The sequence below is a fragment of the Macaca fascicularis genome, chromosome 16 (genome assembly GCF_037993035.2).
Source record: "Macaca fascicularis isolate 582-1 chromosome 16, T2T-MFA8v1.1".
Classification (NCBI taxonomy): Eukaryota; Metazoa; Chordata; class Mammalia; order Primates; family Cercopithecidae; genus Macaca; species Macaca fascicularis.
In genome coordinates this window covers 1,999,085-2,014,363 of record NC_088390.1, presented here as the reverse complement: position 1 = coordinate 2,014,363, position 15,279 = coordinate 1,999,085, and the positions used below count along the sequence as shown (strand labels likewise).

The 15,279-nt window shown below is 46.4% G+C and overlaps 1 protein-coding gene across 2 annotated transcripts in view; it reads right to left on the bottom strand.

Annotated features, from left to right (window-relative positions):
* Nucleotides 1–3,490: 3,490 nt before the first annotated feature.
* RPA1 (replication protein A1) overlaps nt 3,491–15,279 on the bottom strand; it is a 64,045-nt gene continuing 52,256 nt past the window's right edge. For both annotated transcript variants that reach the window (XM_045375672.2, XM_045375671.2), the window contains exons 14-17: nt 13,343–13,519; nt 9,964–10,071; nt 6,446–6,532; nt 3,491–4,488 (exon numbers count right to left, since the gene is read on the bottom strand). In XM_045375672.2, coding sequence (XP_045231607.2) covers nt 4,384–4,488; nt 6,446–6,532; nt 9,964–10,071; nt 13,343–13,519 — 477 coding nt within the window. In that variant the 3' untranslated portion in view covers nt 3,491–4,383. The remainder of the gene's footprint in view (nt 4,489–6,445; nt 6,533–9,963; nt 10,072–13,342; nt 13,520–15,279) is intronic.

Genomic DNA, 15,279 nt, shown 5'->3' with positions numbered 1-15,279 from the left:
ACAGAATGATATGCGTACCATGCTCCCATTTTTAATTTAAACTCTATACACATAGATACATAGAAAAAACTAGCCAGGGCCGGGTGCGGTGGCTCATGCCTGTAATCCCATAACTTTGGGAGGCCAAGGCGGGCAGATCACCAGGTCAGGAGATCGAGACCATCCTGGCTAACACGGTGAAACCCCGTCTCTATTAAAAATACAAAAAATTAGCTAGGCGTGGTGGCACACGCCTGTAGTCACAGCTACTCAGGAGGCCAAGACAGGGGAATTGCCTGAACCCGGGAGGTGGAAGTTGCGGTGAGACAAGATCGTGCCACCGAGCTCCAGCCTGGCAACAGAGCAAGACTCTGTCTCAAAAAAAAAAAAAAAAAAAAAAAAAAAAGATGGGCACAGTGACTCACGTCTGTAATCCCAGCACTTCGGGAGGCCGAGGTGGGAGGATCGCGAGGTCCGGAGATCGAGACCATCCTAACACGGTGAAACCCCGTCTCTACTAAAAAGTACAAAAAATTAACCGGGCGTGGTGGGTCGTGCCTGTAGTCCCAGCTACTCGGGAGGCTGAGGCAGGAGAATGGCGTGAACCCGGGAGGCGGAGCTTGCAGTGAGCCGAGATCACGCCACTGCACCCCACCCTGGGCGACAGTGCATGACTCCGTCTCAAAAAAAAAAAAAAAAAGGAAGAAAAAATTAGCCAGCTACACAAGTGTTTATTACTGGTTGGTGAAATCCTAAGTAATTTTATTTTTCTTCTGCCCTTTTTTTTTTTGAGATGGACTCTCGCTCAGTCTCCCAGGCGAGAGTGCAGTGGTGCGATCTCAGTTCACTGCAGCCTCTGCTTTCCGGGTTCAAGTGATTCTCCTGCCTCAGCTGCCCAAGTAGCTGGGATTACAGGAGCCCGCCACCACACCTGGCTAATTTTTGTATTTTTAGTAGAGGTGGGGTTTCACTATGTTGGCCAGGCTGGTCTCGAACTCCTGACCTGAGGTGATCCACCTGCCTTGGCCTCCCAAAGTGCTGGGATTACAGGGGAGAGCCATCGCACTCACCCTTTTTCTCTCTTTTTTGAGATAGGGTCTCGCTCTGTTGCCCAGGCTGGAGTACAGTGGCACAATCTTGGCTCACTGCAACCTCGACCTCCTGGGCTCAGGTGATTCTCCCACCTCAGCCTCCCAGGTAGCTGGGACTACAGGCACAGGCCACCACACCCAGCTAATTTTTATTTTGTAGGGATGGGGTCTCCTTATGTTGCCCAGGCTGGTCTCAAACTCCTGGGCTCAAGCGATTTGGCCGCCTCAGCCTCCCAAAGTGCTGGGGGTATAGACGTGAGCCACTGTGCCAGGCCCATTTTGTTTTTCTTAACTGCAGATTATCTTCCTAAAATAAACGGATTACTTGCATAAGAAATAGTCAATAGTCCAAATAATCCTTTTCTTTTTTCTTAAACATGTACTTAATATCTTAATAACAAAACATACCAGTCTTTTTTTTAATAAGTGAAAATTAAACATCTAAGCTCTGTTTTTGAGGAACTGATGATTTCCAAAGGTGTTTAGAAAAGCCAGAACTCTACCAGCACTGTGGATATGAGGCTAAGAGCTAACAAACCACATAAAAGGAGACGGGGTGGGGGCGGGGGGCGGATTCTTCTCTTTGAGACAAGGAAGCAATCAATTTACTAGGGGAATAGTGGCCTTCTAACAAGTGAAAAGAAGAAAAGGAGACCAAACAGCCTGTTTCATTCTCTATAAATAAAACCCTGGGCGGCATATTGCCAAAGACACAGGAGTCAATATAAACCTTTACATACTGGGCAGCCAAACTTCACTTTTAGACAGTATATTAATTATGTAGTCAATAACTATGGGTTTCATTAGTGTATTAAATACCACGATCAATAGTATTTATACTTTTCGAAGACAGCCCACTCAGGAAACAAAAGTGGGGGAGGGGAACATTTTTGACTCCGCAGTTTGAAACAGGACGGCACGCGAGAGATTAGCAAGGTTTTAATGGAAAGCATAAAACACTGGAAATATGGACAGAAATCAGATTATTACCCTTTTATTTTTTTTCCCTGCCCCTTTCACAATGAGACTGGAGGGAATTCAAGAACCGCTTGAAATAAAGGCAAAATGATTAGATTTTTTTCTCCTAATTGCTTAACGCTGATGTCATGGTGTACCCAAAATCGACATTGATCTCTAAGTGAAAGAGGAGAAATAGAACCACAAGAATAGCCTTTCGAGGTAAACTATATCCAAGAGAATTCTACGAACTGTGGGCCAGAATCTATTTAGGCAACCCTCAGGGACCAAAATCTGTTAAAAGCCCAACAGTGGAGCCCATTTCTGACGCTCCTCTGCTGGTGATCCGACCTTTTAGTGGGGAAATCTGTTCGAAATATCCTCCTTAAGGGAGCCCTACCCCCCAGCACTGGCCCTGGGTTTCCAATCACATCCACGGAGACGTGCTGGGTTCGTCACGCTGGCCACTGAGAAGGCGCGGGGACGGGCGTTAGCGTTCCCTGGATGCGTCCTGGTGCCATGGCTGCTCAGGCCTCTTCGCTGTGTGGACAGACACGTGGGGAGAGGAGGGAATGCTGGGAGTAGTAGGCGTAAGAGACTGGTTACTGGGCTGAAAGCTAGATCACCACTTCCCACCCACAATTTGTCAATCCAGAAGAGGCTGAAGACTGTAATTTTCTAGTCGGTGCTTTATGAGCAAGGTCAGACAGAAAAGAACTTCCGTAAAAATGGCTGAGGCCTCGGAGACTGACATGTGACCCGGTTACCATCTCCTGAGACTAGAGAAGGGTAGGAAGGAATGTGTCTAAACCATTAGTGAGGCTGAGCAGGAGTCCCTGTGTCTGTCCTCAGGAACGTCAGTCATCCCGTCTAGGGCTGGCTGGCTCCTATGTCAAGGGCGGACAGCGAAGGGGGAGACAGACAGGACACCACCTCCTCCAAAAGCCTCCACGGGTGGCATCTGCAGCGATGAACAGCAGGTCCTCTGGCAGCAGACTGACAACTGACCGCTGCACTGCCGGGGTACGAGGGTGAGATGTGCAGCCAATGGCAGGCGGTGTGTTGCAGCCACCAGATAGATAATTAATATGATTAGGAACACACAGAGCAAGCATGCTCTTGCTGACTGAAAGGCCCAGTAGCATAATTACTGTTTTCTTACCAGCTCACTGTCTGTACACATTTCAAAGCCTGGTTGGTGTTAGACTGCTGTGTAAACATCAATAAAATCCCAAGCGCTGGATCATCCGCATCCTTTGGCAACATAGCTTTTTGTTTTTAGTGTTTTCATGCTTTTAAAGATGCATTTCAGGGCTGCAAACACTAGGAAGAAGGATCTCCATGCCTTGGACTAATCTTCGGGTTTATAGTGAGTTAACATCTCCCCCAAGTGAACATTTATTATGAAGGCTAATTAATCGCTTTCCAGTTACGGGAACTCTTTGCATTCAAAGAAAGTAGGATTCGCAAGCAAAGAATATACTGTTTATTAAAACAAAGCAAGGGAAACAAAAGGCTTCAAAACCCTTTCCGTGTAACATAGCTTTAGTAAAAAAAAAACACAAAATATACGAATGCCAGGAATACGTCCAGGTAGAAAAAGTACGCATTCACCAAGCGAAATGCAACATTAATTGAAATGAAAACTAAAGAAACGCTTTGTAGTCGCTTGGATTTCCCTAGGGGACAGCAAGTCAATGCTTATCAGCAGTCCTCAGAAGAGACAATTTTGATTAGTATCAGACCCATCTGACTCAGTCTATTAAACCCTGAAGGAAGGATACTCTTCAGATAGAAAAGAGATGCCTTTGATTAATAATTCTGCCCTATTGCCATTCCAAGCATTAACAACTATGTAGCACCTCTAGAAAGAGAGAGCCTTTGAATTCTAGGAAGACACACTTACTAAAATACCCAGGTGCCCACAAATGCTTCTCAGCTCTCCCTGCTGAGAAGAGCCCAAGTTGTGAGGCAGGGGGGTCACTGCTGGAGAAGCAAAAACCTAGTTACATAATTTACTTCATGGTCTGCCGTTAGGGTCAGTGACTTATGACATAATTCCTGCTTGAGGATAATGAGATTGACAAAAGCCTGAAGGCAGAGGGAGTGACTGGTCTTACACTCACCGCTGGCTGACTCCCTAGGCCTGACACGGTCTACACCGCAGCCACCCGAGCGTATTTCCTTTGCCTACCGATGGGTTCTGAGATGCACACACGAGAGGAAATTGCTTAGTCTACCATAAAGAGCCTCTGTGCGGAGTAGCTAACACGGGATCGTCACAGGGAGGTGGGAGGAAATCGATTCCATTCTGGCCCTTTATTTGCAAACTTCTACCCAATGGGCACTGCTCTCCTCACATCGACGCGCTTCTCCTGATGCTCAGGACCAGCCTTCGGCCGTACTCTCTGTAGTCCACCGGCTTCACGTCCATCACAGTGGCCTTAATTCGAGACTCGTCCTTCAAAGAGAGAAGCGGTTTGTGAGCGGTGAAAGCGTGGCGTGGAGCAGTGAAGCCCCTTTTGCTTCAGTGGTTTCAGTGAGCCCAGCGGGAGGGAACAGACACACCGGCCTCCGAGTTCAGTCATTTCGGTGAGTGACAGCCTAGTCCTGATGTCTGCGGCTGGGCGAGCAAACAGGTCCTTTCTCTAGCACACGCCCTTCTGATTCTTTACCCAAGCTCCCAAACACTCAGAAGCCTAGAATCCTAGTGAGATGGACTTTCGAGGGTTTCTCTAGTTTAATTTATTCTCTCTACTGCAGGGGATACAGGCCAGAGAGGACATGGGACTTGCCCAAAGCCACACAGCTAGTTCTGAAAGCTCAACTTTTAAACTTTCAAGAAAAGCAGAGTTGTGAAAGAAAGAACACCCGCAGCAGAGGGAGACGACCGAGCCCGTCCCGTCTCAGCTCTGGGAGGCAGCCTCTCTTCACCTCACCTGCCCCGTCCAGACACGATGGGGCTGAAGGACCCCAAAAATCCCCTCCGGGCCCAGCCCACTCCCTGACGTTGTTTCAGTGACATCTGATCCTCTATCTCATTTAACGTTGATAGTGGCACGCCTAACAACAGGTATTAAGGTAAATACATGAGTACACCTGCCATCAGCAAGGGCGTTTTCACCACTCCCCCGTCCCACTCCTACGTTTACATTCCAGGCCTGAATGGTGCCTTTCCGGGCAGAAGGGAGGAAGCCCAGGAAGGCTGCACAGGCGAGCTCGGGACTGTCACGCCGCTGTGTGCTTGGTCATTACTAAATCCAGTGACACTCATAAGCATGATCAAGAGCAAAGCTCTGAAGTCAGGCTGCCCGGGTTGGACTTTAGCTCGGCCACTTGCTAGCATACGACTTAGGCAGGTGACTTGTTCTGTGAACGCCCCCATGTCTCTGTATGTATTCCTTCAGTGGCAAAACGGGGTAACAGTAGTTTCCACATAGAGGCTTACTAGGCTCAAGTGAGATATTCCACGTGAAGGATGTAGAACAGTATCTGGCAGACAGTGCTCAGTAAATACTGTTTGACTATAACTATATTAACTCGGCCGGGTGCGGTGGCTCATGCCTGTAATCCCAGCACTTTGGGAGGCTGAGGCAGGTGGATCACCTAAGGTCAGGAGTTCGAGGCCAGCCTGGCCAACATGGTGAAACCCCGTCTCTACTAAAAACACAAAAATTAGCTGGGCGTGGTGGCGGGTGCCTGTAGTCCCAGCTACTCGAGGGGCTGAGGCAGGAGAATCACTTGAACCCGAGAGGCGGAGGTTGTAGTGAGCCGAGATTGTCCCACTGCACTCCAGCCTGGGTGACAGAGACTCTGTCTCAAATAAATAAATAAATAAATAAATAAATAGTATTATGGTCACTTTAAGGAATTTTCAAGGTAGTTTTAACTACATGTGGTCTTTGTTTCATATACTGACTGACTTAGAAACGGGGTCTCACTATGTTACCCAGGTTGGCCTTGAACTCCTGCCTCAGTCTCCCGAGTAGCTGGGACCATAGGCACACACCAGGACGCCTGGCTCATATACTTAATATACTTACCCACAATCTAAATTTGTCAAAGATGTGACTACTGCATGCGTTATAATTTTTATCAAAACACAGACAAAAAAATCCTAGGATTTAACTGAAGACAAAAAACAAAAAAAAACCCCAAAAAACAAAAATAAACAACAACAAAAAAACCCCATACAGTATTCGCTACCCGCCGCCGTTGTTCTGACAGGACACTTAAGCTCTCTCTCTTTCCTCATGTGAAATGGGGACAATAACAGTACCTGCGTTGGGCAAAGTCAGCACTGGGGTCTGGCACACGGTGCGTACAGTAACTCCCTGCCAGTGAGTGCCGCGGCTCTGCCGTGGGTGACAAACGGCACCTCCCCGCCACTAACCCTGCTGCCCTGGGCCCTTACTTACGTTGTAGGTCTCTACTTTGACCCTGACTCTGAATATGAAAGATCGGAAGTTGGCATTCTGGAAAACTTCCTCAAATGCCTGTTCATTCTGCAAAAACAAATAGAAAACTTGACACATGGAAACCACTGGACAACCTGCAAATACCAATAAGACTTTTCAAAAGACTTCTGAAAACCACTCTCCCGGGTTGTCTGAAATTACTTAGGAATGACTAATCTACAGGTAACATTACATAAAACTGTTTTGAGTAGAATTTTACTGATCAAATTGACAAAAGGTAGAATGGCAGTTGTCAGGGCCAGGGGAAGAGGGTTTTGGAAAAGGAGCTACTGCTCAATGTATGGAGTTTCAAATCGCCGCCCATGAACAGTGGGTCTCCATTCTCCCCTTCCCTCGACCCTTGGAAAACACAAGTCTGTCGTCTGTCTTTATGAATTTGCCTATTGGCCGGGCGCGGTGGCTCAAGCCTGTAATTCCAGCACTTTGGGAGGCCAAGACGGGCGGATCACGAGGTCAGGAAATCGAGACCATCCTGGCTAACACGGTGAAACCCCATCTCTACTAAAAAATACAAAAACTAGCCGGGCGAGGTGGCGGCGCCTGTAGTCCCAGCTACTCGGGAGGCTGAGGCAGGAGAATGGCGTGAACCCGGGAGGCGGAGCTTGCAGTGAGCGGAGATCCGGCCACTGCACTCCAGCCCGGGCGACAGAGCGAGACTCCGTCTCAAAAAAATAAAAAATAAAAATAAAATGAATTTGCCTATTAAAAAAAGTACTGGAAAAGGATGGTGGTGACAGGGGTGCAGTATGTGAATGTACCTAATGCCGCTAAAGCGTACACGTAAAAATGGTTACAAAGGCAAATTCGTTATGTGTGTTTTACTAGACACAAAAAATTAAAAACACTCTTAGGAATTTTCTAAGACTTTAAGGCCGGGCGCTACGGCTCACACCTGTAATCCCAGCACTTTGGGAGGCCGAGGCTGGAGAATCACCTGAGGTTGGGAGTTCAAGACCGGCCTGGCCAACATGGTGAAACCCCATCTCTACTAAAACTACAAAAATTAGCTGGGCATGGTGGCAGGTGCCTGTAATCCCAGCTACTAGGGAGGCTGAGGCAGAAGAATGGCTTCAACCTGGGAGGCGAAGGCTACAGTGAGCTGAGACTGCACCACTGCACTCCAGCATGGGCTACAGAGCGAGACTCTCCAAAAAAATAAAAAAATAAAAAAGAATTAAGAGGAGGTCAGGTGTGGTGGCGCATGACTATAATCCCAAAGTTTTGGGAGAGACCAAGGTGGGAGGACTGCTTGGGGCCAGGAGTTCAAGACCAGTCTGGGCGACATAGCAAGACCCCATCTCTACCAAAAAAAAAAAAAAAAATTTAAGCCAGGTATGGTGGCATGTGCCAGTAGTCTCAGCTACTCAGGAGACTGAGGTGGGAGGACTGTCTGAGCCCAGGAGTTTGAAGCTGCAGTGAGCCACGATCACACACCACGGCACCCCAACCTGGGTGACGAGGCAAGACCTTGTCTCAGATAAAAAAAAAAAAAAAAGGAAAAACACTCAGAAGAAAGTTTAATATAATTCATGATTTCAGCCTCTGTATTTATAGCTACTGATTTGGCGTGCAAGCAGAGAAGACTGTTGAAGTGGGCAAAGGCTAGGGAAGGCCTAGAAACAATCCTCTTCCCTCTGTCACTCCTCAAATGCAACTTGTTTCTTTCTTAAAAAAAAAAAAAGCTGGTAAACAGGAATTAGAGAATACACTATGTACAAAGATGCATAAATAAATGTGTAATAACTATATTAACATAGTTGATCGAGACCCTTGACAAAAAAAAAGAAATTAATAGTTCACACCAGCCTAGCAGCCTAGTATTTTCTGCAAGTCACGCCGAGCATGAGAGCAGCTTTGCTATACAGAACTCTATTCTGTAAAGGTTACTTGATCAAAACCCAAACCCAAACCAAATGCATCCCCTGGACTTTCAGATATGAAAATAAAACAATGGGTTAAAGCTGGAGAAGATGACAGCAGCTCCCATCATACTCCCAAGCTGAGGGGCGTGGAGCGCCTACTCCAGGATCTCACGGTTCCTCGGGGGAGTTTCTGTATGTCCTCATTCACCAGCAGTAAAAACAGTCAAATATAACAAGCTCATAAAAAATCCTGAAAGGCTGACTTGAGCCTTAAAATCTGATACGAAAATTGAGGACCAGGTAAAAACAGACAAAAGATACTATCACACTTTAAAGTCAGTTCTAGTTATTTCTGTAACAGGATTTGTTGAGACTATTTTGAGAGCTCTCATGGACAATTTAAAGACAGAGTCGGGGCAGAGCCCAGACAGACAGAACTGGGGACGGGAAAGGAAAAGAAAAATACACCAGAGCAAACGGTGAAGGCTTTCATCTTCGTGGCCGTTACAAGTGCTCCAACCAATTTGGAGGAAATCGGGGAAAAACCACCTACAGACAGGTGGCCGTTTATGTGGCCCAGAAAACACAGCTTTTATTGGTCTTCCTTATGTTTTATCTGAGCAACTACCCTTCCTGAATTCAGCATTATTAGCAATCTATTCTGTGCATTAAATAAACCTAATATGTGAAAATGCAAACTTATGAAACTGAAATGGACAAAGTTATCTTACGGAAGAAAGTCACTTCATAAGAATTGCATCTGATGGGCTAAAATGGCAGGCACCTTATATGTGGATTTATTATTATTGTTTTATAGGACAGACCCAGGAACTTGATATATGTGCATTTAAACCAGGATCTGACTCCACTTTTCTGGAACATATTTACTATGTTAAAAAAGCATGCCTGTAATAATTCAGGTTGTTTCAAGGACACCTGCCGATCTAAGTCATCTCAGGCACACTAGCTCTGAGTGCTAATAGGAACAGGAGAAACGAGTGGCTTAGACTTAGAAAGTGCTCTGGTTTTAAAGTACTTTTATATACATTATTTCAATGTTAAGCACATCCAAAATGGACAAAACTAGATAACATCAGATGAGCTCTTAAATAATTATCAGGTTGAGAAACTGTATACAATACCTAAAAGAAACAAACTAAAAAATATTAAACAGCAAAAAGAGGGTCAGTGTTGGGCAAGGCGCGGTGGCTCACGCCTGTAATCCCAGCACTTTGGGAGGCTGAGGCGGGCAAATCACAAGGTCAGGAGTTTGAGACCAGCCTGGCCAACATAGTGGAACCCTGTCTCTACTGAAAATACAAAAATTAGCCGGACGTGGTGGCAGGCGCCTGTAATCCCAGCTACTTAGGAGGCTGGGGCAGGAGAATCACTTCAACCCGGGAAGCAGAGGTTGCCGTGAGCTGAGATTGCGCCACTGCACTCCAGCCTGGGTGACAGAGCTAGACTGTCTCAAAAAAAAACAAAAAACAAAAAACAAAAAAAAAAGAAAAAAACCCCCAAACAGTGTGTGTGTGGGGGGGGGTCAGTGTTATAGGATGAGAACCATTAAAAGTTATAACAAAATATGTGGCTGACCTTGTCTTTTAATTCCCCAAGATAAGCAGCATTTTGTCCAAGGATAGCTTCAGCAGACTCCTGGAAACAAGTCACCCACTGATTCTCTTGAAAATCTGCAATATTTACCTAAAAAACACAATTCTACATTATTTCAGCAAAGAAATGATAAAAAGAAGACACACTAAGAAGATGGGGAGAGGTTAATGTTCTTTTTCCACTTATTAAAATAATTTCCAGAGAGGGCCGGGTGCAGCGAGACCACGTCTGTAATCCCAGCACTTTGGGAGGCCAAGGCAGGTGGATCACTTGAGGTCAGGAGTTTGAAACCAGCCTGGCCAACATGGTGAAACCCTGTCTCTACTAAAAATACAAAAATTAGCCAGGCGTGGCAGCATGCGCCTATAATCCCAGCTACTTAGGAGGCTGAGGCGGGAGAATCACTTGATCCTGGGAGGCGGAGGCTGCGGTGAGCCGAGATCGCGCCACTGCCCTCCAGCCTGGGTGACAGCGAGAGGCTCGTCAGATTAGTTCCTGCCCAGGTGCAGCTGGCTTTGGATGAAGGGTTTTGAGTGAATCGGGGGAGTTCTCTGCATTTTCAATTGTCCACTCTGTAGTCACTAGGAGGAGTTCCGTGAGACGGCTCTGTCACAGATGGGCACCCAGACAACTGCAGAGCCTGGCCGTGGGCCTCCGTCAGTCACCAAATTGACCTGGCAAAGGAAATCAGCCATCAAGTGTCTCCCATTGGGCTGTGGTGTAAAATTAAATAGGAGAAAGTCAAGGAAGAAAGCGGATCTCAAAGAATCCACTTGCTAAAGTAAAAGCCTTTGTAGAAATCAGAGTAGTTTTTCTTTAAGGCATCATTTTGACGATTTTACATCTTCATTTTGCATGTGAACAAGGCTTTTAATAGAGGGAATGTGATGATGAAAAATAAGGTGACGAAACCAGTTAAAAGCACAAAGCGGGCCGGGTGCGGTGGCTCAAGCCTGTAATCCCAGCACTTTGGGAGGCCGAGATGGGCGGATCACGAGGTCAGCAGATCGAGACCATCCTGGTTAACACGGTGAAACCCCGTCTCTACTAAAAAATACAAAAAACTAGCCGGGCGACGTGGTGGGCGCCTGTAGTCCCAGCTACTCGGGAGGCTGAGGCAGGAGAATGGCGTAAACCCAGGAGACGGAGCTTGCAGTGAGCTGAGATCGCGCCACTGCACTCCAGCCTGGGCAGCAGAGCAAGACTCCGTCTCAAAAAAAAAAAAAAAAAAAAAAAAAAAAGCGCTCTCAATACACAGCAACAGGATCACACCCTGGGCTCACACTTCCTTTACCCTGCACGATCCTTCCAAGAAGCAAAGAGTATCTCATTACCTAAGGCAAGAACTGCAATGACACAGACGTGTGATAAATATCAAATCAAACAAGTGTGCGGGAGATTGTGCCGTGGAGGAGTTTAACAGAAAGGCTGATGTTTCAATAAACTAAAACAAATTTTCTTCATCTTAGGTTCAATGAAAAGTTTATAGTTTACAAAAAATGAGCCTTAATGTAAAACTCTCCTGCTACACTTACATTTCATTTTACTTACTTATTATTTATTTTTTTTTTGAGACGGAGTCTCGCTCTGTTGTCCAGGCTGGAATGTGGTGGCGCGATCTTGGCTCACTGCAAGCTCCGCCTCCCGGGTAAACGCCATTCTCCTGCCTCAGCCTCCCAAGGAGCTGGGACTACAGGCGCCCGCCGCCACGACCGGCTAATTTTTTTGTATTTTTAGTGGACACGGGGTTTCACCGTGTTAGCCAGGATGGTCTCGATCTCCTGACCTCGTGATCCACCCACCTCAGCCTCCCAAAGTGCTGGGATTACAGGCACGAGCCACTGCGCCTGGCCTTACTTATTTATTTTTTAAAGACAAGGTCTGACTCTGTCATCCAGGCTGGAGTGCAGCGTCACGATCACGGCTCACTGCAGCCTTGACCTCTCAGGCTCAAGTGATCCTCCTACCTTGGCCTCATGAGTAGTTGGGACAAGTGCATACCACCATGGCCAGCTATTTTACTTTTTGTAGAGACAGGGTCTTGCCATGTTGCCCAGACTGATATCGAACTCCTGGCCTCAAGCAATCATCCTGCCTCAGTCTTCCAAAGTGCTGGAGTTATAGGCATGAGCCACCGCACCTGGCCAATATGAACATTTTTAAGGCTTCTGATATGTTACTGCCAAATCATCTTTTGGAAAAATGTGAAACTGTTTTCTTTTTTTGAGATAGAGTTTTGCTTGTCGCCCAGGCTGGAGTGCAATTGCGTGATCTCGGCTCACTGCAACCTCCGCCTCTTGGGTTCAAGTGATTCTCCTGCCTCAGCCTCCCAAGTAGCTGAGACTACAGGTGCCCGCCACCACACCCAGCTAATTTTTGTATTTTTAGTAGAGATGGGGTTTCACCATGTTGGCCAGGCTGGTCTCAAACTCCTGACCTCAGGTGATGCACCTGCCTCGGCCTCCCAAAGCGCTGGGATTACAAAAGTGAGCCACTGTGCCCGGCCTTAAACTATTTTCTTAAACTGCTATTATTGCCTAGTTGAAAACAAAACAAAACAAAATAAAAACCTTAAGGCTGGGTGCAGTGGCTCAGGCTTGTAATCCCAGCACTTTGGGAGGCTGAAGTGGGAGGATGACTTGAGGCCAGGAATTTGAGACCAGCCTGAACAGCAGACCGAGATCCTGTCTCTACAATAAAATAATTTTAAAAATCAGCTGGGTGTGGTGGTGCACCCCTGTAGTTGCAGCTACTTGGGAGGCCAAGGTGGAAGGATTGCTTAAGCTCAGGAGGTTGGGGCCACAGTGAGCTGTGATAATGCCACTGCACTCTATTCTGGGCAACAGAGTGAGACCTCTGTTTTTTTTTTAAAAAATGTAAAAACCCAACTCGACAACTTTTTTTTAAACATTTTTAAAACAGAAAGAAACAATTCTTAAAATGCAAAGAAGCAACAATCTCACATCAGCACACCGTCAGGTTCCTCTGAAGTCAGCGATACTAAAGCTAGAGAATAGATTAGCCACACGAAAATAACTCAATACAGGCACTGGCTGTGTAAGCACAATCACTGCTGTCTAAAAATGCCATTTCAAATTAATCTATCTTCATAGCAGTTATTAGCAGACACGTGTCACTGACGTTATGATTGTATGACATACATGAAAGACTGAAATCAGCTGGGGGATCTCAACGCCACTTTCTGGCGTGAAAAAGAGGAAGAATAAGCTCTTCCACACCTACTCACCTGCAGGCTTCCTACCAGGAATGCCTTTGTTTCTACTGTTGTGACCACAGTGCCTGGCACACGGGACGGCCTCAATGAACACAACCGTGGTTCTCATCTACCAAGGGTACTTACTGACAGGATCATGCGGTACTTGAAATTGGGAAATTCCGTGTCGCACTTCTCACAGCGGTACAATCCGTTCTGTTGATCAATCACTTTCTTATTGCAGTCCTGAGTCGGGCAGGCTTGGTACATGCAGTTCTCTTTGCGAAGATATACCACTGTGGCCACAGAACTGAAGTAGTCCGGCTTCGGGAGAAAAGAATGGCATGAGGCACAGAGCAGCGAGCCCACGCGGGATCAGACTGAGAGGCAGTTCAAAGCTTGCCCTTACGTTTAGGTGGTAAGTGTTTATATATTCCAATCCTCAAGATCACAAATGATCACAGGGAATAATTCATTCAGTAGTTTTAGAAATCACATGTGCCAAGTACAAAACCCATGAAAGTAATAAGCCAAGTTCTAATAAGCCAAGTTCTAAGGCATATAATTCCTTAACAATAAAAGAGTTAATTCTAAACTAGACTGAGTTAATCAAAAGTGAAATTGTTTTCTCTTTGCTTGAAGACTGTATGAAAGACAAAGATTTGTTTCTCCTGATCCTGTGATCCTCCAAAGGCCACAGATCTAGGAAATACAGAATGCGGACCACGCAAATCCAGCGCAGCAACCATCAGTCATTCCTCCCGTGTTAAAAACACGACAGTCATTTCTAGGCCTAGATTCACCTTTTCCTTGTTTAGGCCAGGGATCAGCAAGCTGCTTCTGTAAAAGGCTGAATGGTAAATATTTCAGGCCTCAGCAGGCGTTTGGTCATACTCTCTGCTGCAACTATAGGCGCACCTCACTTCACTGTGCTTTCTTTGCTTTACTGCACTTGATAGGGCATTTTTCACAGATTGAAGACTTGTGGTGCCCCTGGGTCAAGTAAATGCACAATTTTCCCAATAGCAGGTACCCACTTTATGTCTCTCTGTCACATTTTGGTAATTCTTACAAGATTTCAAACTTTTTCATTATGTGTGTGTGTGTGTGTGTGTGTATATATATATATATATTTTTTTTTTTTTTTTTTTGAGACAGAGCCTTGCTCTGTCGCCCAGGCTGGGGTGCAGTGAGTGGCGTGATCTCGGCTCACTGCAAGCTCTGCCTCCCAGGTTCAAGTGATTCTTCTGCCTCAGCCACCCAAGTAGCTGGGACTATAGGCATGCGCTACCACACCTGGCTAATTTTTGTATTTTTTAGTAGAGATGGGGTTTTGCCATGTTGGCCAGGCTGGTCTCTAACTCCAAACCTCAAGTGATTCACCCACCCTGGCCTCCCAAAGTGCTAGGATTATAGCAGTAAGCCACCATGCCTGGTCCTTTTTTCATTATTATTATATCTGTTATGGTGGGTTTTTTTTTTGTTTGAGACAGTCTTGCTCTGTCACCAGGCTAGAGTGCAGTGGCACGATCTCAGCTCACTGCAACCTCCGCCTTCCAGGGTCAAGCGATTCTCCTGCCTCAGCCTACCGAGTAGCTGGGACTACAGGCATGTGTCACCACGCCCGGCTAATTTTTGTATTTTTATTTATTATTTATTATTTATTTATTTATTTATTTTTTGAGACGGAGTCTTGTTCTGTCGCCCAGGCTGGAGTGCAGTGGCGCCATCTCGGCTCACTGCAAGCTCCGCCTCCCGGGTTCAGGCTATTCTCCTGCCTCAGCCTCCCCAGTAGCTGGGACTACAGGTGCCCGCCACCACGCCCAGCTAATTTTTTTTTTTTTTTTGGTATTTTTAGTAGAGACGGGGTTTCACCATGTTAGCCAGGAAGGTCTCGATTTCCTGACCTCGTGATCCGCCCGTCTCAGCCTCCCAAAGCGCTGGGATTACGGGTGTCAGACACCGCGCCCGGCCTAATTTTTATATTTTTAGTAGAGATATGGTTTTACCATGTTGGTCAGGATGGTCTTGATTTCCTGACCTCAGGTGATCCGCCCGTCTCGGTCTCCCAAAGTGCTGGGACT